General features: G+C 37.5%; 1 protein-coding gene across 20 annotated transcripts in view; it reads right to left on the bottom strand.

The window, feature by feature from the left end:
* The window catches only part of Dlg1 (discs large MAGUK scaffold protein 1), a 181,431-nt gene that overhangs the window by 34,142 nt on the left and 123,600 nt on the right, over positions 1–23,689 (bottom strand). For all 20 annotated transcript variants that reach the window (XM_090344160.1, XM_090344162.1, XM_090344163.1 and 17 more), the window contains 5 exons: positions 19,534–19,654; positions 17,327–17,483; positions 15,862–15,964; positions 8,136–8,250; positions 2,576–2,752 (listed from right to left, as the gene is read on the bottom strand). In XM_090344160.1, coding sequence (XP_090200286.1) covers positions 2,576–2,752; positions 8,136–8,250; positions 15,862–15,964; positions 17,327–17,483; positions 19,534–19,654 — 673 coding nt within the window. The remainder of the gene's footprint in view (positions 1–2,575; positions 2,753–8,135; positions 8,251–15,861; positions 15,965–17,326; positions 17,484–19,533; positions 19,655–23,689) is intronic.

Here is a 23,689-nt window from a genome sequence, read left to right as displayed (position 1 = left end):
GAATTTTAAGCAGTTGTCTATTCTAGGAAACAGGTTATGAGAAGGGCTGCACTGCTAAGAGGATTTTCCAACCAATATGTGATTGCACAATATGTATGTGGATCTATCTAGCAACAATAGTTATAAACCTCCAGACCAAAATCAAAAATCTTGGAAACATTTTAACATGTTAGGCTCTGAGTTTGATCTCCAGTAATGCAAAGCAAACAAAACAGAACAAAACAAAATAATATTTCTATTTTGCATAAATATATCTCTTCATAAATAGATTCATGACTTGGTATAATTATCAACAAAATAAAGATAAATTTAACTCATTCAGAACATGTTTACTCCATCAAATTTGACCTCAAATAAATGAATTCCTAAAATAAACTTTTTGATTTCATTAACCATTTTCTCTAGCTATATTAAAACTTGGAAAAGCCCTTACAAAAAGACATTTAAGCAGTAATTTGGATGGATTTAATCTGGTTTAGTAAGCTGTCTTTAGGCTTAGGAACTGTTTTTCATTTTATAAAATTAGACAACATTTCAGAGACTGGGATGATCCCTTTCAAAGATGGTCTATACCTAAGTACTTTTACTATTAGATGGTTAAATATACAGTGATGAATCACTGAAATGTTTCAGTCCTTTAGTTGAATCCAGTATTGCAAAAAACAAAAACAAAAACCAACAAAAATCAACAATGGAAACACTGCATTTAGGGGTGGGGAACTTTTCTCCAGCCAAGGTCACCTGGCAGCATTCAAAGCTCATACAGCCAGGCGGAGGGTGGCTCGCGCCTGTAATCCTAGCTACTCAGCAGGCTGAGATCTGAGGATCAAGGTTCAAAGTCAGCCCTGGCACAAAAGGACCTGAGACTCTTATCTCTACTTAACCTTTAGAAAAAAACAGGAAGTGGGGCTTGGATCAAGGGTAGGATGGTAGCCTTGAGGTGAAGAGCTCAGGGATAGTACCCAGGCTTAGTTCAAGACCCACAAGGGAAAAAAAAAGTTCATTCAAAATTATCAGCACAGGAACTGGTTCTGTGGATGAGACCTTATGTGGTCTGAAAGAAATATGAGAAAAAAAGAGATGTGAGATATACTAAAGGATTTTTTTCTCCCAGTCTCTTTCCCCATGTCTTTTCCGTCCCCCTTTCCCAGCTTGCATCATAGAGGTATGACATACTTGCTTAAGTACGTAAGTAGTGCTTGCCACCTAAGCAAACCACATCTCCAACTATGTTCACTTCAGGTTATTATTATTTTCTTGGTAGACCAGGGGTCTGAACTCAAGGCTTGTGCTTACTAAATAGATGATTTGCCACTTGAGTTACACTTAAAAGTGTAATTTTTGAGATAGATTTCTGCTTTTTTTCTGGCTTGTGGTCCCATGTTCCCATATAGCTAAAATGACAGGAATGTACTACATCCACCTTTTTTCTGTTGAGGAGTCTCTCAAACACTGAATTGGCTTGGAAGTATGATTCTCTCAATCTCAACCTCTCTTACAAAATAGACAACAGGCAATGTACTAGCTACTGGATGAGAAGGGGTCATGTGTGTATGCTCAGGCTGTCCTCAAATTGGGATTTTTCTCAATCTCTGCCTCCTGAGAAGTCTATGGTTACAGAAATGAGCCACTAGTGCTTGATATACTTTAGGGTTTTGTGTTGGCCTGGGACTGCATCTGTATTTCCTACCTATGCCTCCAAGATAACTAAGATCAGAAAAGTGAGTCATTGTGACTGGCCATAAAAGACATCTATTTCTATTTGATTTTAAGTGAGAGGAAGTGTAGTGTGTGTGTGTGTGTGTGTGTGTGTGTGTGTGTGTGTATGTATTACATTCAAAACCTTTAGGTAGTACATACCACAGCAATAAGAAGGTAAAGAGAGAACTGCAAGTTCTAAACAGGCCTGGGCTACATAGTGAGACTGTTTCAAACAATTAAAATTTTTTTATTATAATTAATAGAAGGGTTACATTATATTAGTCAGATAGAAGGTGCATTACTTCCCAAACATTGCCACACTTTACAACTTTTTTTTTTTAGCTAAGTCTTGTTAACCTTGTTCCAGCTGTCCTTAAATTCATGATCCTTCTGCTTCCATCTCCCAAGTATAGCCATGATTCTATCCAGAGTAGGTTTCCTAAAGTACATAATTTGATTTGCTATACATATATAAATAATTACTACGATCAAACTAACATTCACACCACTATTTTATGCTTCTTTTTTTCTGATGACAAGTATCTGCTCTGTCAGCAAATTTCAATTACAATGTTTTACTTATGACTTATGCTATATATTAAATTTTAAAGTTCATTTATTTTGCAAAACTGAAAGTTATCTGGTATCATCTAGTACTTTCTTCTTCCTAGACCTTTGATAACTACCTTTGTATACTATGATTTGGTTTGACTATTTTAGAGTTCACATGAAAGTGGGATCATACAATATCTGACTTTTGCGATTAGCTAGTTTCACTGTACATTTATGCTGCACAGTAAAAGAGATAGTAATTTATGTTATTCAAACTCTATTCTTAGGTGGTTAAAAAAAAACAAAAAAAAATACAATTTACCTGCGTTTACTAGGAATCACTCCAACTTCATCACTTTCACCATCTGGCGTAACTTGTCTGGCTTGCCACCATTCATCATCAGAAGCGTTAATCACATGGAGAATATCTCCAAATTTGAAATTCAATCCTTGACTAGGAAGGCCACTGTCTTTAGTCTTGTCATAATCAAAAAGGGCTCTAGACACAGAAGAAAAAGAAGTCAGTAATTATTATAGTGGTAGTAATCATTTCAAATAAACATAGGACTCTGAAAACATATATATTTTGGATAGACAAAAATGATACCCTTTGATCCATTTCTCCTTAGAAGAAACTGCTCTTCTTTTCCTTTTTTAGTTTTTCCTTTCAGTTAGTTTCTTGCTATATAGCCCCTCAAACTCAATATTTCTGTCTCGATTCCTGAAAATTACAGGTGGTACTGGAATTTGTATTTGTAAGGCAGCTTGTCTCCCACTTGATCCACATCCCCAGACTTTTTTTTTCATTATTTTTCAAATAAAGCATTTGCATTTATGTCCAGGCTGGCCTGGATTGTGATCCTCTTATTTACACTTCCTATGCAACAGAGATGACAGACATGCCCCACCATAGCTAGCTTTTATTGGCCAGGATGATGTGTGTGAGTTGGGGGGGGGGGAAAGGGGCTCTCGTGAACTTTTTGTGTGAGTTGTCCTCGTATCACAAACCTTATCTCCCAAGTAGCTAGTATTGCAGGCATTAGCTACAATGCCCAGCTTCCTTTTACTTTTTTTTTTTGCCAGTCCTGGGCTTGAGCCCAGGGCCTGAGCACTGTCCTTGGACTTTCTCAAGGCTAGAGCTCTACAACTTGAGCCTCAGCACCACTTCCGGCTTTTTTTCTATGTATGTGGTACCGAGGAATCGAACCTGGGTCTTCATGCATGCTAGGCAAGCACTTTAACCACTAGGCCAAACTCCTGGCCCCTCCTTTTACTTTTTTTTAAAATTTAATTTAATTTTAATGTTTAGAGGGGTTACAGTTATATTTTCCAGATAGAAGGTACAATACTTCATACATATTGATACTCTTCTTATACGTTTTTGTTCCTTTTACTTTTTAAATGCAACATCAAGAAAGTTAAAAATTATGTATGTGACTCGGTCCTCTATTGGACAGTGCTAGAACACATGATTGCTGTGGGTTTTAGATCCATTACTTACTGGAACATTTGTTTCTATATTTGATTGCTTTATTTTGGGCAGTTTATATGGTTCTCCTTAGTCTTAAATCTTATCTATCAAATGGGGCTAATAATAATACTCTGAAGAACGGTTCTAATGACTGAGTCAGATTTGGTAAAGTGCAAAGGAGAAGTTGCTTCTAGGTGTGAGGAGACATGCCTGCAGTTCTAGTTTTCTGGGAGGTTAAGATTTGCTTTGGTCTAGGAGTTCTGGGTCAGTCTTTGAAAAAAACAAGACTCCATCTCTCAAAAAAACATCAGCAGCAAAATAACAACGAAATTGCAAGTATAATTCAACAACGATTTATACTGAATCATTTCTCTTGTGCCCCTGCTCCTCCTTCACTTTCTCCTTCCCTTCAAATACTGGTATTTGAACTCAAGGCCACTGGCTTACTGGACATGTTTTCAGCTCTTTTATGCTTTAGCTATTTTTCAGACAGTGCATCCTAGTTTTGCTCTACAATTGTTATTCTACTATGTATACTTCCTGTACAACTAGGACAACAAATATACCAGATGGAACTCATTAACTTTTGGATGCAGCTGACCTCTACCCACAATTCAGACCATCCATTTCCTAAGTGGCTGAGATTAAAAGTGTGAACTACTGTCACTCAATCTGAATTCTTAAACTGAAGACAAATCAAAAGAGTTGCTTCAAAAAAATGAAATGAAAAGATATTGTCTACTTTTACTAGACTCTTGGAAAAAAGTTACCTGGATTCATTACTTGTGGACTAAAAAAAAAAAAAATTTCTTTCCTCTTCTTTTTTTTTTTTGCCAGTCCTGGGCTTGAGCTCAGGGCCTGAGCACTGTCCTTGGACTTTCTCAAGGCTCGAGTTCTACCACTTCAACCTCAGAACTACTCTGGACTTTTTTTCTATGTATGTGGTGCTGAGGAATCGAACCCGAGTGTCTTCACGCATGCTAGGCAAACACTCTACTGCTAGGCCAAACTCCTAGCCCTGACTAAATTAATATAGTGATTATTTGGTCAATTCATGACTCTTCCTACTTGTTTGTAAAACCAGAATTGAAAGAATATGTAAATACAAACTACAGATGATTTCTATTAGCTCCTAAATATTTTGGAAAAGATACACTGACAGTTGAAACATTTTAATATTTAAAATTTTGATGAAAATATTGTCTCGTTATTTCATAATTAACTAATTATACATGTAAATCAAACTCTGAAATCCAAATAAACTCTTTTTTTTTTTTTTTGCCAGTCCTGGGCTTGAGCTCAGGGCCTGAGCACTGTCCTTGGACTTTCTCAAGGCTAGAGCTCTACCACTTGAGCCTCAGCACCACTTCCGGCTTTTTTCTATGTATGTGGTACCGAGGAATCGAACCCGGGTCTTCATGCATGCTAGGCAAGCACTTTAACCACTAGGCCAAACTCCTGGCCCCCCAAATAAACTCTTAAGAGTTCAAGAAAGAGCTATGGCTGTAGAATGCTTGACTAGCATGTACAAGATGATACGTTTGATACTCAGCACCAGGAAAAAAAAAATGTATGTTAGTACAGTGAGATGAGCTGAAATTATTCTTATTTTTGCAATCATCTGGATGAAGGTACAGCTCAGTGGCAGACCATTTGTCTAGTATATTTAAGGCCCTAAGTTTGACCCCCTAAAACTGCAAACAAATAAACAAAGCAACCAGAACAGGAAAGGGCCCTAGCAATTACATTTTAAATGTAATTTATAGATGTTCTTTTTCATCTCTCAACTATCTTATTTTCTTTCCTTCTCCATATGGTGCTAGACACTGAAGCAAGGCTATGTGCTTGCTAGGTGAGTACTCCATCACTGAATCATACCTAAACTTTTTTTTGTGATATCCAACTTTTCTCCTGAAGTAAAACTCAAGAGAGATGGAATTATCTGGCTGAAAAATAAACTGGGGGTTGTTTTCAAACATATTCTTTGTTATTTTTTTTAAAGCAGTCCTAGGGCATTTTTTTTTTTTTGTTTGGTTTTGCCAGTCCTGGGGCTTGAACTGAGGGCCAGGGAACTATCCTTGGACACTTTTTGCTTAAGGCTGGGACTCTACCACTTGAGCTACAGTGCCACTGCCAGCTTTCCCTGTGCCATATATGTGGTACTGAGGAGTTGAACCCAGGGTTTCGTGCATGGTAGGCAAGCACTCCACCAGGCTGCATTCCCAGCCAGTACTAGGGTTTTTAACTTGGTAGGAGCCTGTACTTGCTATTCTGGTGCTCATACTACCTGAATTCCTAGAACTCACAATTTTTTTTTTTTGTGCCAATCCTGGGGCTTGAACTCAGGGCCTAGGTACTGTCCTTGGGCTTTTTCCTCGAGGCTAGTGCTCTGCCACTTGAGCCACAGCACCACTTCCAGCTTTTTTATGTATGTGGTACTGAAGAATTGAACCCGGGTCTTTGTGCATTCTACCACTAGATCAAACTCCCAGCTCTCATACTTTTTTTTTTTTTTAAGTGTTGGGAAAATGTATACAGGGGTTACAGTTACATTTGTCAGGTAGTAGGTACATTACTTCTCATATTGTAAGACTGTATGTGTGTATGATCACATGTTTTACCATATGAAATACATTAGAGAAGGTACTGGAAACACTGGGAAAGTTTAGCAAATGAAAATAGGAGACAACTGTATCAAGTCCAGGAAGAATATAGGCTTGCAAAAGAAAAGTAGCATAGTCATATACCATTTGACAGATATGACTGTTAAATGAATCTAAAAGCCTATTAATGGGGTCAGCAGTTTGACCTACTGGTTGAGTGCTTGCCTAGCATGCATGAAGACCTGGGTTTGATTCCTCAGTACCACATACACAGAAAAAGCCAGAAGTGGTGCTGTGGCTTAAGTGGTAGAGCTCTACCCTGCGAAAGTCCAAGGACAGTGCTCAGGCCTTACGTTCAAGGCCCAGTGCTAGAAAAAAAAAAAAAAGACTATTAATGTTATTACTAGTAATTGGGCTATATTTGAGTGCAAAGCAGAATAAAGGGTTTGGTAGAGTACAGAAAAATTCTCATCTGTCCAGTTATAAATCCATAATGTTTAAAGTAGAAAAAGATACACTGACAACTTCAAACAGTAGTGTTTTTAAAGTAAATAGTTTAAGAACTTGAGAGAGAGAAACATCTGATATTTAAGACTTTTATCTTTAGGATATAGAAGGAATAAAGTGAGTAGGAACAAGACAAAAGGCAGTTAAAAAAAAACCAAACAAACCCCAAACAAACTTTTCTATTTTTTCATTTTATTTTTGGCTTAAACTCAGGGTCTGGGCAGTGGGGACTGAGCTCTTTTGCTCAAGGCTAGTGTTCTACTACTTCAAGCCACAGTTCCACTCTGTTTTTTTTTTTTAAAGTGGTTAACTGGAGATAAGAGTCTCACAGGGACTTTTCTGCTTGGCTGGCTTTGAACTGTAATCCTCAGATCTCAGCCTTCTGAGTAGCTAGGATTATAGGCATAAGTTATTGGAGCCCAGCTAACCCTTTTATTATATATCAGAACAAAATCATTTGAGACCAAAGCTGTTTAGCATGCACTCTAGTATAGTGTACACACTTGCATGTACAGATATATGAACATACAAACATGTATAAAGAATAAATGCTTATTTATGTAACACATGTCCTCTTTGCCAAATATGAATAAAACTAGGAAGGGCTGAATAAATGAGAAACTTCTAATGAAGAAAATGTGCTGGATGATGCATAGTGCTTAACAAACATTAGAATAGCATAATAATGTTCTCAGTAAAAAAAAATACTAAAAAACAGCATATAGAATGTAAATGGGATTTCTGTTGAAGTCTTATTAGTCAATGCAGTGAAAAATGTTTAGATACTAGCATATATTTAATACTGTATCTATGCTGCTACATTATATATGTTTTAAAGAAATGTGTTCTCAAAGTGTTTGAAAGATGCACAGAAGACTATGTATTTTTTACTGAAATTATTCACATTGAAGGTATATTCAGGCTCTGTTGGCTATAATAGAAACTTGTAATGGTAATTAATGTTACTCAAATGGAGTATCCTCTTGTAAAAGGATAAACTGAAAAGTTGATGCTATCACATATGCTATTATGTATGAATTTGGAGTTACTACTAAAGCAGCAACCTACTATTATTTTATCTTTATTATATCATTATTAAGCGGCTATAAAATTTCCATTAATAAACCATAGTATTTTAACTTTTAAAAGATATACTGTCAGGAAATTTACCATTTAAAAAAAGTATCACTGATTTATAGTATGTTTTTCTATAGCAAAAGTAAGCCATTGTGAAAATTCAGGCAGAATTTACATGCACAAATAAATAAAAGTTGGTCATAATTAGAAGTAAAAAAATTTACCTGACATATAGTGATCTCTTCTGGCTGGTTCGAAGAGAACCTGAACCTGAACTAATGCTACTGTTCATCATCTGTTCCCGCAAGTCATGTATTTTAGCTTCAAAACGACTGTATTCTGATGGAAGAGAAAGAGTTATGAATAAGTTCAATTATTATAGTCCTAAAATTAAGTTACTTGTAGATAAAACTGTAAAAATTTTAAAAATTAAGTGTGGTTAGAATCTCAAAGTAGTAATTTGTATCAGACTTTTTTTGTCCAATATGAAAACTTAAAAAAAATACCTTAAGAGAAGGCTAAGTATGATTTCAAACAGAGATTATTTTAATTATAGTACATCAAAACCTGAAGCATTTTCCCCCAAATTTTCAAATGATACATTTATATGTCCATTTTTTCTCCATAACAAATTCATTCATACAGTTAAGTGATATCAAATCTGCTTTTTAAAAAATAAACCTTGTATTTCAGTACATAACAATCAGAAGTCTGTATAATTTAAGATGGTAACCAAAGTGTGAGTTTTCTTCTGGCATTCTCAGTAAGTTTGGTTTGTAGGTACTTATAACTGAAGCAACGATTTGTTAATACTCAGAAGCACTTAAAAACTCACACTAATATCTAATAAAAATAGTTGTCATTGTCCTTTAAATAAAAACAGCAGATTAACTAATTACTAGACTGGGTAGTAGATTATGATTCAATTATAATCAACCAATGAAAAAACACCCTCACCAAGTATAGGCACAAATAAGATATAGTTGTGCCTATACATAGATATAAGCCTGTAACATTATGTAAGATAAAGTGTTTTATGAGTTTAAACTGGTTCTCTGAATTAAAAACCAGGACTCCTAGGCTTTTAATTTCTTCTAATCTTAAATTTGCATCTGCTTTCCTGATTATGAAGAATCCTGTTATGAGCAAAACAGAATTGTAGTACTGCACAATAATTTGTTTTATCCATGAATTCATTCACAACAATAACAGTGAGGCTACCATCCTCAAATCACTGAAAATTGTTAATTATTTCCTTCAGTGTTTTACCCTTAGTGGATAGTCTACAAGGGACTACTACACAGTTGGATTACCGTTTTACAGTCACTCAAAATATTTTCTTTGAGTGTTAATGCTGCTAAGTGAATATACATTTAGATTTTTTTCAGTTTTTATAAAATAGTTCATAAAAAGAGAAGACTAAACCTACAAAAAAAGAGAAAGGGAAGAAAGAGAGAACATAAACTTCTATCCTTTCTCACCCTATTTGCTCTTGATTGTTTTTAAATATTTTAAGAAATGCCTGTCATTTTTAGCAATGTGAGTAGATACAAACATGTAAATACATTTATTTTTAATATATACATTTATATGCTATGTAATTATGTGTACCTATACACACAAACACATATATTCTCTTCAAGGCTAGAGATCTACCACTTGAGCAACAGCACCACTTCCAGCTTTTTCTATACAGGCGGTAGCAAGGAATCAAACCTGAGTCTTCATGATGCTAGGCAAGCACTCTACTACTGGGCCAAACTCCTGACTCTCCTCTTCTCTTTTGGGTGCTTGTGTGTGTGGGGGGGAGCAATACTAGATTTTGAATTTAGGGCCTTGTGTTCTTGCTTGACTTTTTTTTTTGCACGTGAATATACCACTGAGTCCAGTTCCAGCTTTTTGTTACTACACTGGAATGAAGAGTTGTGGATGTGTGTGCCCAAGCTAGCTTTGAACTGTGATTCTCAGATCTCAAGTCTCCTGGTGCGCTAGTATTACAGGTTGGAGCCTCAGATACCTGTCTGTATTTCTCATTTTATAAACAGTAACATACACATTTCTCTTTTTTTTTTAACTTAATGGTATTAAAATGCTCAGTATAGTAAAACATATGGATAGGTCTCATTTTTTTTCTATGGCAAACCTATGTAACACTTTTCTTTCTTTCTTCTTCTTCTTTTTTTGGCTAGTCTTTGGCTTGGGCTCAGGGCTTGAGCACTCTCCTTGGGTTTTCTCAAAGCTAGAGCTCTACCACTTGAGCCACAGCACTACTTCTGGCTTTTTTCCCCCTACTATGGGTCATGGGGCTTGAACTCAGCCTGGCCGCTGTCCCTGAGCTCTTCAGCTCAAGGGTATGTGGTACTGAGGAATCGAACTCAGGTCTGCATGTATGCTAGGCAAGCACTCTACCGTTAGGCCAAACTCCCAGCCCTGTAACACTTGTTTTCTAACAAAAAAATCTCTTGGTACATTTCACATACTATATACAGTTAGGAAATGCTTTTTTTGGGGAGGGGATAAAGTGACTTAACTTTATATGAGTGAAGTTGTTTGATTTCATTTCTGTTCTCTGTATTTTGTGTCAAATATGTATGTGAAAATTATTTTAACCATGAGATCTTGCCAATCAAGGTAGAATTTAGTTTAATTCCATTTGAATCCAGGCTAATCTTCTGATTCCTCTGTAAAGAAGGAAATGTGGCAGACCTCATCCTATGTGAACTTCAGGGTTAAATTAAGAAGCCATGATGCTTTTGTTTGGTTCTTTTAAGATGTTAGTTTTGTGGGGGAGGCACATACTTCAGAGTTTACAAAATGGATCTCTGAAACCAAACATCAGTAAGGTATTATGATCATCATTTGAGGCTGAAAATGTTCCTGATTTGGCAAGTGGGTGTCCTTCCATGTTGGAATATATGTTCTTTTGAAATGTTTCCATTATTCTTTGACGATTTCCTTGCTTTCTGGAACAGGATACAAAACAGCTTAGTATTTTACCTGCCTAAGCCTAATCATTTGTCCAGAACACATTTAGAAATTTTAGTGGATAAACAGTATGTAGAGGGCAAGACATGGTCCAGGTGCTGGTAGCTCACACTTGTAATCCTAGCTACTCAGGAGGCTGAGATCTAAGGATTGAAGCTCAAAGCCAGCCTGGGCTGGCTCTGAATTAACCATTGGAAAAACAGAAGTGGAGTGGTGGTTCTAAGTGGTAGAGCACTATCCTTGAACAAAAAGAGCTCAGGGACAGCACTCAGGTCCTGAGTTCAAGTCCCACAACTAAAAAGCAAACCAAAAAAAAAAGGAAGCCAGCCATGTGTACTAGGTGTATTGAATACCACTGAGGTGAATGAAATGAGCCTCCTCTGAGTCCCCTCTGTATGCACACATACAGATATTGATCTATATATTTATATCGATATAAATTGAAAACTATAACTTTTCAACTCTTTTTCCTATCTGAATCCAAATTACAGGATTTATTATTTATTCTTTGCCTGTTCTGGGCTTGAGCTCAGGGTCTGAGCACTGTCCTTGACTTTCTCAAGGCTAGAACAGAGCTCTACCACTTGAGCCTCAGCACCACTTCCGTCTTTGTGCATGCTAGGCTAGCACTCTACCACTAGGCCAAACTCCTGGCCCCAAATTACAGGATTTATATTTAGTATTCTTCATTTTTATATTTGTAACTCATCTCTATCAGTGAAAATCATGGACAACACTGATGTAAAATATACATTCATTGAGAAATTTGCATATATAAATGATCTATTGTAACAATGTTTACATTTTCCTGACAGGAATCGGTCCACTACTTAAGTTCTCTGAAATGCAGGAAAGTTCTCTGTTCCACCTAATGGCTTCAGGACTAAATTTATGAGTATGCAGAAACAGAAAATTTATTTGCCCCCCCCCCCTTCCGCCAACTTTTTTGGGTTGGTCGTGAGGTTTGAACTCTGGGCCTGGGCACACTCTCCCTGAGCTCTTCAGCTTAAGGCTACAGCTCTACCACTTGAGCCATAGCACCAATTCCAGTTTTCTGGTAGTTAATTGGAGATAAAGAGTCTCACTAGATGGCACGTGGTGGCTCACGCTTGTAATCCTAGCTACTCAGGAGGCTGAGATCTGAGGACCAAGGTTCAAAGCCAGCCTGGGCACAAAAGGACCTGAGACTCTTTTTTTTTTTTTTTTTGCCAGTCCTGGGCTTGAGCTCAGGGCCTGAGCACTGTCCTTGGACTTTCTCAAGGCTAGAGCTCTACCACTTGAGCCTCAGCACCACTTCCGGCTTTTTTCTATGTATGTGGTACCGAGGAATCGAACCCGGGTCTTCATACATGCTAGGCAAGCACTTTAACCACTAGGCCAAACTCCCAGCCCCAGGACCTGAGACTCTTATTTCCAATTAACCTCTAGAAAATGGGAAGTGGGACTTGGTTCAAGGGTAGGACGGTAGCCTTGAGCTGAAGAGCTCAGGGACAATGCACTTCCAGCCATAAGCGCTCTTTCTTCCACCTGACTCCATCTTGTGTGGCTGTAGGTTTTTCTCTCTTTCTCTCTCTCAATAAACTTTCGCCTCTTAACCCTTACACTGAGAAATCCAGGATTATAGGTATGAGCTACCAGCGCCTGGCTTATTTGTTTCTTTTTAAAACGGTCCCTTGTTTTCTTTTATTGTTGTTGTTGTTTTTGCCAGTCCTGGGCTTGAGCTCAGGGCCTGAGCACTGTCCTTGGATTTTCTCAAGGCTAGAGCTCTACCACTTGAGCCTCAGCACCACTTCTGGCTTTTTTCTATGTATGTGGTACCGAGGAATTGAACCCGGGTCTTCGTACATGCTAAGCAAGCACTCTACCACTAGGCCAAATTCCCAGCCCATGTTGTTGTTGTTATTATTATTTGCTAGTCCTGGTCTTATGCTCAGAGCCTGAGCATTGTCCTTGGGTTTTCTTAAGGCTGGGCTTTATCACTTGAACCACAGACCATTTCTGGCTTTTTTCTATATATGTGGCATCAAACCTGGGTCTTTGTGCATGTTAGGCAAGCACTTTAGTACTAAGTCAAACTCCTGGCCCCATCCCTTGCTTTCTCGACTACCTTTTACCAGTAACCAAGAGCTAACGTGTGTGTGTGTGTGTGTGTGTGAGAGAGAGAGAGAGAGAGAGAGAGAGGGAAAGAGAGAGAGAGATATCGATCTGTATTAGGGATTGAATTTAGGAACAGGCTTCTTGCTTTTGTTGATGCTTATCTAGGCAAAACTCCTCCAAATTCATCTCAACTAGCTGGGATAACAGAAGCATGCCATTATCAGTAACTACCAGTGATAAGTATACCAAGTACAAAAGTACTTTTAGACCTAGTTAAAAGCCACTAAGCTGGATACTGGTGTTTTGCATCTATAAGCTTAACTACTCAGGAGGCTGAGACAGGAGGCATGGTTCAAGGGGTACGGAGCGAGCTGAGCAAGCAAGTTGAGCATGCTCAACTACAAAGCAAACAAATGAACAAAACCTCACCACCAGCACCAATCCCCAAAGCCACTAACATTAATCAAATTTAACCCTTTGATAAAGAACTTCATTTTTTTTTTTGGTTGGTCATGGGACTTGAACTCTGGGCCTGGGTGTTGTCCCTGAGCTCTTCAGTTCAAGGCTACCTCTCTACCTCTTGAGCCACAGCGCCATTTCTAGTGAATAACAGGAGATAAGAGTCTCATGGACTTTTTAGTGCCTGGGCTGGCTTTGAACCTTGATCCTCAGCTCTCAGCCTCCTGAGTAGCTAGGATTATAGGCATGAGCCACTGCACTCTGCTTTGATTTTTTGCTTTGGTTTCAAGGAATTATTGAATAGACAGAATAGATTTAAATGCTGATGATTCTGAAAATCTATTTTATGCTCTCCCTTTAAAAGTATTCTTTAATTATTTACATTTTATATAGATATAACTATTTGACATTGCTAATATTTTCTTCTAAACTTTTTAAGATTTTATTTATTTTTACTTTATTTTTTTCTTGACAAGCTATGTTTATTTTTCCCCTCTTTCTACCAGACCTCAGTTGGTTAGGGAACTTTGCCTGAACTTGGTCCAAAAAATTTATCCCTGTTTTTAGCTTTATTTATCATAAGGTATGAGTAGAAGTGTGCATTTTGTTTTCCCTATTCCTTTTGTGTATTTTCTGGGGAAGTCAAGAGTAGAAATTCACAACCCCTACCTGTATCTAAAAGTCTAAAAACAAATGGTGATTATAATTTGATGACCATATAATGTACCGACAGGGGGGGACTATGTTGCCAGAGGTAAAAGAGTGCGTCCAAACTGGCCTATTTCTCTCTGTCTCTGTCTCGGTGTCTCTCTCTGATACAAACACACACAAAGTAATGAACTGGCACTCAATTTCCAATGTTAATTGCTGTCTGGTTAAAACTAATTTGTTCAGCAATGGAGCCTGAAAGATGAATGTTTAGTAGAACGACAGACCACATTATAAAATGTCAAGCAATACCTAACATGCTATTCTGATTACTTAAAAAAAAACATTAGGTTTTGTTATAAAAATAAGTTCTATATCTTGAAAATAAGGATACTTAATTTAGCACCTTTGATCTCATCATTTTTTTTATCAAGTTGTTTACAAACATCAATAAGTATACTAGGTATTCTTTTGGGTATTTAAACTTTGTAAATTCCACCAATGTTTTATTGGTAAAGTAGTAATGCTGAAGCACACTGGAGTTTTATATGCTTCCAATGGCAGCACTTCATATTTTCCATTACCATTTTATTCCTGTAGGACTCTGGTACTGTCATGCTCATGGCATTTTATCATGGAAACACATTATATCCCATTGTTCAGATTTCAAACTTATGCTCTTCAAACAGCAACAATGGCTATTAGAAACATTTTAAACTTGGTATTAATAATCTAATTTTAGAGGCCAGAAAAAACTTAAGATGACTTAATTTTATTTGGCTTTATTATTTACGATTTTTATTAATATTTCAGCTCAACAATCTATAAAAGGGCTGTTAGAAGATATGTATTCAGAGGTCAGATTAAAAAAGACCTTCACCGGGAATTTGGCCTAGTGGTAGAGTGCTTGCACGAAGACCCGGGTTCAATTCCTAGGTACCACATATATAGAAAAAAAAAAGCCAGAAGTGGTGCTGAGGCTCAAGTGGTAGAGCTCTAGCCTTGAGAAAGTGCAAGGACAGTGCTCAGACCCTGAGCTCAAACCCAGGACTGGCAAAAACAAAACAAAACAAAAACAAAAAAAAAACCTTCAGAAATTATACAAACTTTTTTTTTTTTTTTTTTTTTAAATATTTTTTGCCAGTCCTGGGGCTTGAATCAGGACCTGGGCACTGTCCTTGGACACTTGTTACTCAAGGACAGTGCTCTGCTACTTGAGCCACAGTGCCACTTCCAGCTTTTTCTGTATATGTAGTAGCAAGAAACTGAACCTAGATCTTCCTGCATGCTAGGGGAGCACTCTACCACTAGGTAGATACCGTTTCGATAAAAAATTCCTACATCTTATTAAAGGGTACAAATTAAACATTATTAACAGAAAGAATTGAAAAACAAAACAAAACAAAACAAAAAACCCTTGTTGGGTATGGTGGCTCATGCTGTAATCCCAGCTAGTCAGGAGGCTGGGATCTGAGGATTGCAGTTCAAAGCCAGCCTGGGCACTAAAGTCTGTGAGACTCTTACCTTCAATTAACCACTAGAAAATTGGAAGTGGTGCTGTAGCTCAAGGGTAGCCTTGAGCTGAAGGACTCAGGACAGTGCCCAGGCCCAGAGTTCAAGCCCTGCAATCAACACACACACACACACACACACACACACACACACACACACACACACACACACACACACACACGCGCGCACACACACACGCACGCACGCACAAATAGGGAAAACAACAGGAATAAGCAAGAACTTTATTACCTTCAGGTCGGTACTGTGCAACAATTGTGACAGCTTGGCCAGCATTTTTCAATGCAGCTGCTGCCTGCTCATGACTGGCAGCTCTGAGGTCAACACTGTTCACCTGTAAACAAAACCCAACCTTAATCTGAGAGGCAATAATCACTTTGATTAGAAAATTACAATGGTCATCAAGGCTGCCATGGCTCATGCCTTCAATCCTAGCTATACAAGAGGCTAAGATCTGAGGATCAGGGTTCAAAGCTAGCCTGGGCACAATAGGACCAGAGACTCTTATCTCCAATTAACCTCTAGAAAATAGGAAGTGGGACTTGGCTCAAGGGTAGGGCAGTAGCCTTGAGCTGAAGAGCTCAGGGACAACGCCCAGGCCAAGTTTAAGTCCCAAAACCCACAAAAAAAAAAAAAAAAAGAAAAGAAAAGAAAAGAAAAGAAATTACGATGGCGATGGTTTCTCACTTGTAGGCACAGATAAGTTACGGTAACTTTTCTACTAAAATATATTGTATATTGAAGCAAAAGAGTATGACTAGTCAAAGCAATATTATTCACTAAAAATACGTAAGGTACTAATTTAAACAGAATAAAGTAAAGTATTTATATGTACAGGAGACATTTTTTTTGAATAAAAGAATCTTCCGTAGGTAAAATCATTACGGAGGTGACCAATCCCATTCCAGATGAACAGAATATAGTTGTATTTAGGACATTTTGCGGGGGGGGGGGGGGGAGTATGGGAGGACTTGCACTTGCTAGGCATATTACACTGTGAGTAGTAGAAATGTTGTCTTAATCTACACTTCATTCTTGCAAAAAGCCAGCCTCATGAAGTCAACTGGAGAGATAAGAACTTAAGACCTTTTTAGGACTTTATTGGAGGATCTTGAAAACCACCTACAATGCAATTTATGCTTCCTGAATGCTTTTCTTATCACATTCCTGCCACATTTATCTTTAGTTTGAGAAGTATTCTCTGATTTTTATGTTACTGCTGAAAAGTCAATACTGAAAAACACTCAAGATACAGTTTCTTTTTTTTTTCCTTTTCTCTGTTTTTGGTCGGTCATGGGGCTTGAACTCTGGGCCTGTGAGCTGCCCCTGAGCTCTTCAGCTCAAGCTAGCACTCTACCACTTGAGCCACAGCCACTTCCCCAAGACAAAAGTTTCTATAGCTCAAATTCCTTTTCTAAATCAGCATTTATGAGTTGTACAAGGAGGATTGCACTGACATTTCTAAACATACACACACACACCATGTATACATAAACTATACATATATATATTTTATAAACTTAAGTTTATAAAAACTGACCTCTTGTAAAAAAGTCAAGTAGTCGAAAAATAACCACCCTATACAACAATGATCTTTGACAACACTGTAACTGTAGTAAAGTGGTACCATAACTAGGTATACACTGCTTTGGGATATAAAAACTTCGCGTTTAATTGTAATTAGATTATATCTTACCGATATAATCCGATCTCCTTTTCTGAGCTCCCCACTTAGATCAGCAGGTCCTCCAGCCAAGATAAAGGAAATAAATATTCCTTCTCCATCTTCACCTCCTACAATGTTGAAACCAAGGCCTGTGGAGCCACGATGAAGAACAACTTTCCTAGGTTCCCTAAAAATTAAAAAGATATTAAATACTTTGGCAATTTTATTTGGAATCTAACCATATATCAATCCCAATCAGGGACTGGAAGAAAGCTGGACAGGATTGCTTAATGGTTATAGAGTTTGTCAGAGATAATGAAAAGATTCTGGAAAGAGCCAGTGGTAACTGTGGCACAATACTTGGAATATATTTAAGAACTAAGTTTTACACTAGGAAATGGTTAAAATATCCATTTTAACACATATATTTTACTGCACATGAAATTGAGATATACACACTAAATGCATAATATTTACGGCATATGAACACTATCCTAATAAAACTATTAATGAAGTGTGTGTTATTTGCCTTTTTTTTCCTGCCAGTCCTGGAGCTTGAACTTGAGGCCTGAACACTGTCCTTGGGCTTTCTCAAGGATACCATTTGAGCCACAGTACCACTTCTGGCTTGTTCTATGTATTTGGTACCAAGGAATCAAACCCAGGTCTTTGTGCATGCTAGGCAAGCACTCTACCACTAGGCCAAATTCTTGGCCTATACTGTTTTCTTGGGATTGGTTAATGTGAGAAGACTTTTGATAGATTGCTTAGGGTCAAGTTGTGGAACTCAACAATGCCCGGAAAAAGATTTCTGTATTAATTATCTCACCACAGGGGTGTGGTAAAATGCACTTTATTTTAAAAGGATATAACCACTAGTCAACCCACTTAATATTCACACAATAGTGTGGAAACAGATGTGGTTTGTGACAGTTAAAGTCTAATACAATATTCTAGACAAAAAATATGTAGTAAAAAGGATACAGATGGAAATAGAAACAACTTACTTTTTAATATGCAGAGATTAAAGACCAGACATATCATTAACTTTTTCTCTTTATTTCTTGAAATAGGAACTGCTAGCAAATAACAATAAATGCCCATGGAAGATCTGTCTAGAAGTACTACTTAACAAAAGTTTGTCAAGAACAGCTTAGAATGGTTACCGCCCTCTCTCTCTCCCCTCCCCCTCTTTGGTGCTAGTACTACAGTTTCAACTTTGGGCCTTGAACTCTCACTTTTGGCTCAAGGATACTACTGCTCTACCAACTGAGTCATACTTTTACTTACAGATTTTTGCTGGTTAATTGGACAAAAAAAATGTCTAAAATTTGTTTGCTTGGGCTGGCTTCACACTGTAACCCTCAGATCTCAGCCTCTTGTGTACAGACAGAAGTAGGTATGAGCCACTAGCATGTGGCTCAAGAAAACTATTCTTTTTACTAATTCTCATTCCAAACCCAATTTCTTATCACTTGCTTTGTATTCAACATTGCTAACAAGTCAAATAATCCTGTATTTAAAGAATTACTACCTAGACCAGGCTGGTGGCTCATGCCTGTAATCCTAGCTACTCAGGAGGCTGAGATCTGAGGATTAAGGTTCAAAGCCAGCCTGGCCACAAAAGGACCTGAGGCTTTTACCTCCAATTAAACTCTAGAAAATGGGAAGTGGGGCTTGGTTTAATGATAGGGCAGTAGCCTTGTGTAGAAGAGCTCTGGGACAGCACCCAGGCCAAGTTCAAGTCCCAAAACACACACACACACACACACACACACACACACACACACACACACACACACACACACACACACACACAATAAATAAATAAATAAAATAAAAAAGAATTACTACCTACGGGCTAGAATCGAGGCCTAGTGATAGTGCTTGCCAAGCATGCACGAAGCCCTGGGCTTGATTCCTTGGTACCACATACACTGAAAAAGTTAGAACTGGTTCATTGACTCAAATGGCAGAGTGCCCAAGGACAGTGCCTGGGCCCTGAACTCAAGCCCCAGGACTGGTTTAAAAAAATAGTTGAAATGTATTTGCAATATAAACAGTTTTCTATATCAGACTACAATGAAAATCTCTACAATGAAAAAGGTTATAAAAATTCATCCAACAACAACAAAAAAAATTTAACCCTAAAAATTGTGGCTAACTTGTGGCTAGTAAAAATTCCATTTAATTATTTGACTTGCTTCTTTTAAGAAGATCAAGGTTAAATTCCTTACCTAGTAATTTCATCATCGCCAAGCACTGCTTTAGAAACAGGTGAGTATCTGGCTGGTGATGCTGGTGCCTGGCCCAGGTAGGAAGATGGGCTAACATGGTTATCAACAAGTTGAGAAGAAGCTTCAAAAAAAAGAAGAAAATAGGGAAAATATATATGTATTATGTAATCCACCCATTAGTTCTCATAGAAACTTAAAAGTTAAAAGTAAAATTCACATTCATAAATATTAGTATCAGGTTGTGGTTAGAAGAAGGTTTATCAGCTATAAAACTATAATAAGCTTACTTTCCACATACAAACTAGTTTAGATATTATCCAGTTGAAATATTTTGATTAATAAAACAAATTTATTCCATTTGCTTTCTTTTGAGAATACAACTTAGAAAGAAATTTTACATTTTCTGTATATTGAAATCCAAGAAAACTTTTATTTTACAGATTATTATAGAAAAGACTAAGAAAAGTAAATCTGAAATTCAATAACTGTTCTGAAAATTAATCTTTGTAGGCTTTTAGAAAAAGAGTATATGCATAGTCCCCCAAAACTCCTGCCTGGAAGCCCATGCTGGAAAGAGAACAAATAACTGTGAAAACCCGAAGCTTAAAATAGGTGCAAAAAACAAACAACCCCCCCCCCCCATATCCACAAATCAGCTCAGAATTGTCATCCCAAAGGTTAGAATTATTTGTTCTTTTTAACGTACCATAAAAGAGTGGAAAGGCTAGGAAAAGAAAAAAAAAAGAAAACAAATAAAACCAATAATAATCATCATTACAGCCAAAGCTAGAAACAGACACAATTTTTCCCTTCCCTTTCCCCCTTGGTTTTTCTTTTTGGCCAGTCATGGGCCTTGAACTAAGGGCCTGAGCATTGTCCTTGGGCTTTCTTAAGAGTAGTGTTCTACTACTTGAGCCACAGCATCAGTCTGGTACTAAGGAATCAAACCAGGGTCTTCCTGAATGCTAGGTAAGCACTCTACCACTAGGCCAAACTCCCAGCCCACAATGCTACTTCTGAATATGCTTTCTAAAGACCTAAAAAACATTTCAGCTGCAGCTTATAAAGGCATTAAAATACAGAGAAGGCAATATTTAACTTTTTTGATGCTTTGTGATAAAGTTGCTGGACAATTAATCAAGAAATTTTACCAAATGCTCAAAACAGATAATGCTATATTTTTCCTGTCTTATCTGAATTGCTTCTTTATTCAGTAACTTTTGGGAACAGGTTAACTCACATGCAAGGCTTTATTTGGGTCAACAGGAACTAAATATTAATGTTCCTAGGAAACAAATCATAGCTCAAAGAAAGATCAGATTAAAACAATGCTATTTTTATATCCAAAAAGGTCTCTGTGATAATTAGAAGAACAAAGACCAACTCATTTTCCTAGAGTAACAAATGACCCAAGTCTTGCAAAGTTTGAGGAAAGTAAGTATGAGCTTTAAGTCAGAGGGAAAAACTTAGGGAGCAAATCCTAAGTTTAATAAGGCTTTCTTGCTGAAAACAACACAAATTAAGTGAGAAGGCATGCAATACAAAACTATTTTTTATGTTGGACAAATTATGTTCTTAGATCCAATAAAATTTCTTCATGAATAACAAACCTGTTTTTAGTTTATGGGTACAATATCTTCAAGTTTATCTATATTTTCATCACCTTGCTTTGGTTAGAACAACAAACAGTGAGTGCATTTCCCCCCCCCGTACAGGTGCCAGTTAAATCTAAAAGACGCCTGTACCTATTTATTTCCTGTGGCTCTGATATCACACACATATATATAATCTATCTATATCTCTATATAAACATATACATTTACTTATTTATTCCCCCCACTAGTACCAGGGCTTGAACTCAGTGCTCTTTTTAGTGACTATATAGCCTGCAGAATAGATCTTTTGCTAGCTATATCTCTGACAAGTGTCTAATTACCAGAATATACAAGGAACTTAAAAACCCCCAAAGATTCTATAATCCAATTAACAGTCAAAGAAGCTAAACAGATATTTCTCAGAAATACACTGGCCAATAGATTCATAAAGAATGCTCAACATCCTTGGTCATAAAAAAATGAGAATTAGGACAACACTAAAATCAGACATCGTTGGCTCGTGCCTACAGTCCTAGCTACTCAGGAGGCTGAAATCTGGAGATTCATGTTGGAAATGAACTCTACAACTTAGGAGGGGGTGGAGGGAGGGAAAATGGGAGAAAAACATGGAAAGGGGTAAGTAACAATGTTCAAGAAGTAAAGTACCTGCTACCTTATGAGTGTAACTGTAATCCCTCTATACATCACCATGATAATAAAAAATAAATTAAAAAAATCTAAGGATTGCATTTCAAACCCAGCCTGGGAAGAAGTCCATGAGACTCTTATCTTTAATTAACCAGTAAAAACTCAAAAGTGGAGGTGTATGTAGCTCATGCAGTTCAGTGCCAACCTTGAATAAAAAAGCCAATCGAGAGCTAGATGTTCTGACTTGGGTGACAGTATTAGAACAAAAGCCAAATCAAACAAAAAGCAACACTGTGATTTTATTTCATCAAGAATGTAAGAATAGGGCCGGGAGTTTGGCCTAGTGGTTAAAGTGCTTGCCTAGCATGCATGAAGACCAGGGTTCGATTCCTCGGTACCACATACATAGAAAAAAGCCGGAAGTGGTGCTGAGGCTCAAGTGGTAGAGCTCTAGCCTTGAGAAAGTCCAAGGACAGTGCTCAGGCCCTGAGCTCAAGCCCAGGACTGGCAAAAAAAAAAAAAAGACTGTAAGAATAGCCAGGCGTGGTGGCTCACACCTATAATCCTAGCTATTTAGGAGGCTGAGAGCTGAGGATCAAGGTTCAATGGGCACAAAAGATCGTGAGACACTTACCTCTAATTAACCTCTAGAAAATGGGAAGTAGGGCTGTGGCTCCAGGGGTAGAGCAGTAGCCTTTAGCTGAAGGGCTCAGGGACAGCACCCAGGCCCAGAGTTCAAGCCCATGTCCCACCAAAAAAAAAAAATAAAAAAAAAAATAAAAAATATATATATATATGAATAAGAGCAATAACAAATGCTAATGAGTTTGCATGGAAGAAAAGGAAGCCTAACATAAAGCTGGTGGGAAGGTAAGCAGTTATGAAAATTCTTTCCAAAACTGAAAATAGAATTACACTGTGTTTCAAGGATACAATTCTTAGGCATTTATCTAAAAGATAGTAAGTTAAGATTCAACAGAGGTATCAGTATACCCATGTTCACTGCAGCACTATTCACAATATTCAACTTATGGAAACATCTCAGATGTCCCACAATGGATGAATAGATGAAGAAATAGTGATGAGCTGAGTGCTGGTGGATCATGGCTGTAATCTTAGCAACTGAAGAAGCTGAGAACTGATGATCATGGTTCAAGCCAATCTAGACAGGAAGGTCTGTGAGACTTCTATTTCTAACAAATACTAAAAAGCAGGAAGTGGAGTTAAAATTCAAGTGGTAGAGTGCTAGCCTTGAGCAAAGAAGCTAAGGGGACAGTGCCAGACTGAGTTCAAGCCTCAGAACCAATAAAATAAAATTGTGATATCACACACACACACACACACACACACACGAATTTTATCCACCAGGTAAAAGAACATGGCATTTTCAGAAACATAGATAGATCTAGAAAAAAAATCATATTGTGGAAAGTAAGTTAGAGCAACAAATGGTGTGTTTTTCCCCCTTGCAGGTGTAAGTTAGATCTAAAATATAACATATGAAAACACATAGAATCATATGCATATATACATGATTAAACTAACTGTATGGTATTTATAGAGGTAGGTTTCATGTTCCTTTTGAACAGTGAAAATACTTTAACTAAACATCAGGAAGCTAAAACATGTCTTCACTGAAAGGGAAAGGGCTAAGAAAAGGGCAGCAGATGAATACAGAGGACTGGGAGAGCAAATACAATCACAATGCTCAATGTTTAAATATAAAGATGGAACTCAGGAACTTTAGATGGGCAAGTATGAAATAGGTATAAAAGAGACAGGAGAGAATGATGGAGTGGTGACTCTGATCAAGATGTACTCTAGGGCTGGGTATGGTGGCTCATACCTATAATCCTACTATTCAGGAGGCTGAGATCTGAGGATTGTGGTTCAAAGTCAGCCTGGGCACGAAA

This window comes from Megascapheus bottae, chromosome 1, assembly GCF_031878675.1.
Source record: "Megascapheus bottae isolate mThoBot1 chromosome 1, mThoBot2.hap1, whole genome shotgun sequence".
NCBI classification, from domain to species: domain Eukaryota; kingdom Metazoa; phylum Chordata; class Mammalia; order Rodentia; family Geomyidae; genus Megascapheus; species Megascapheus bottae.
This window is presented reverse-complemented; position numbering and strand designations above follow the sequence as displayed.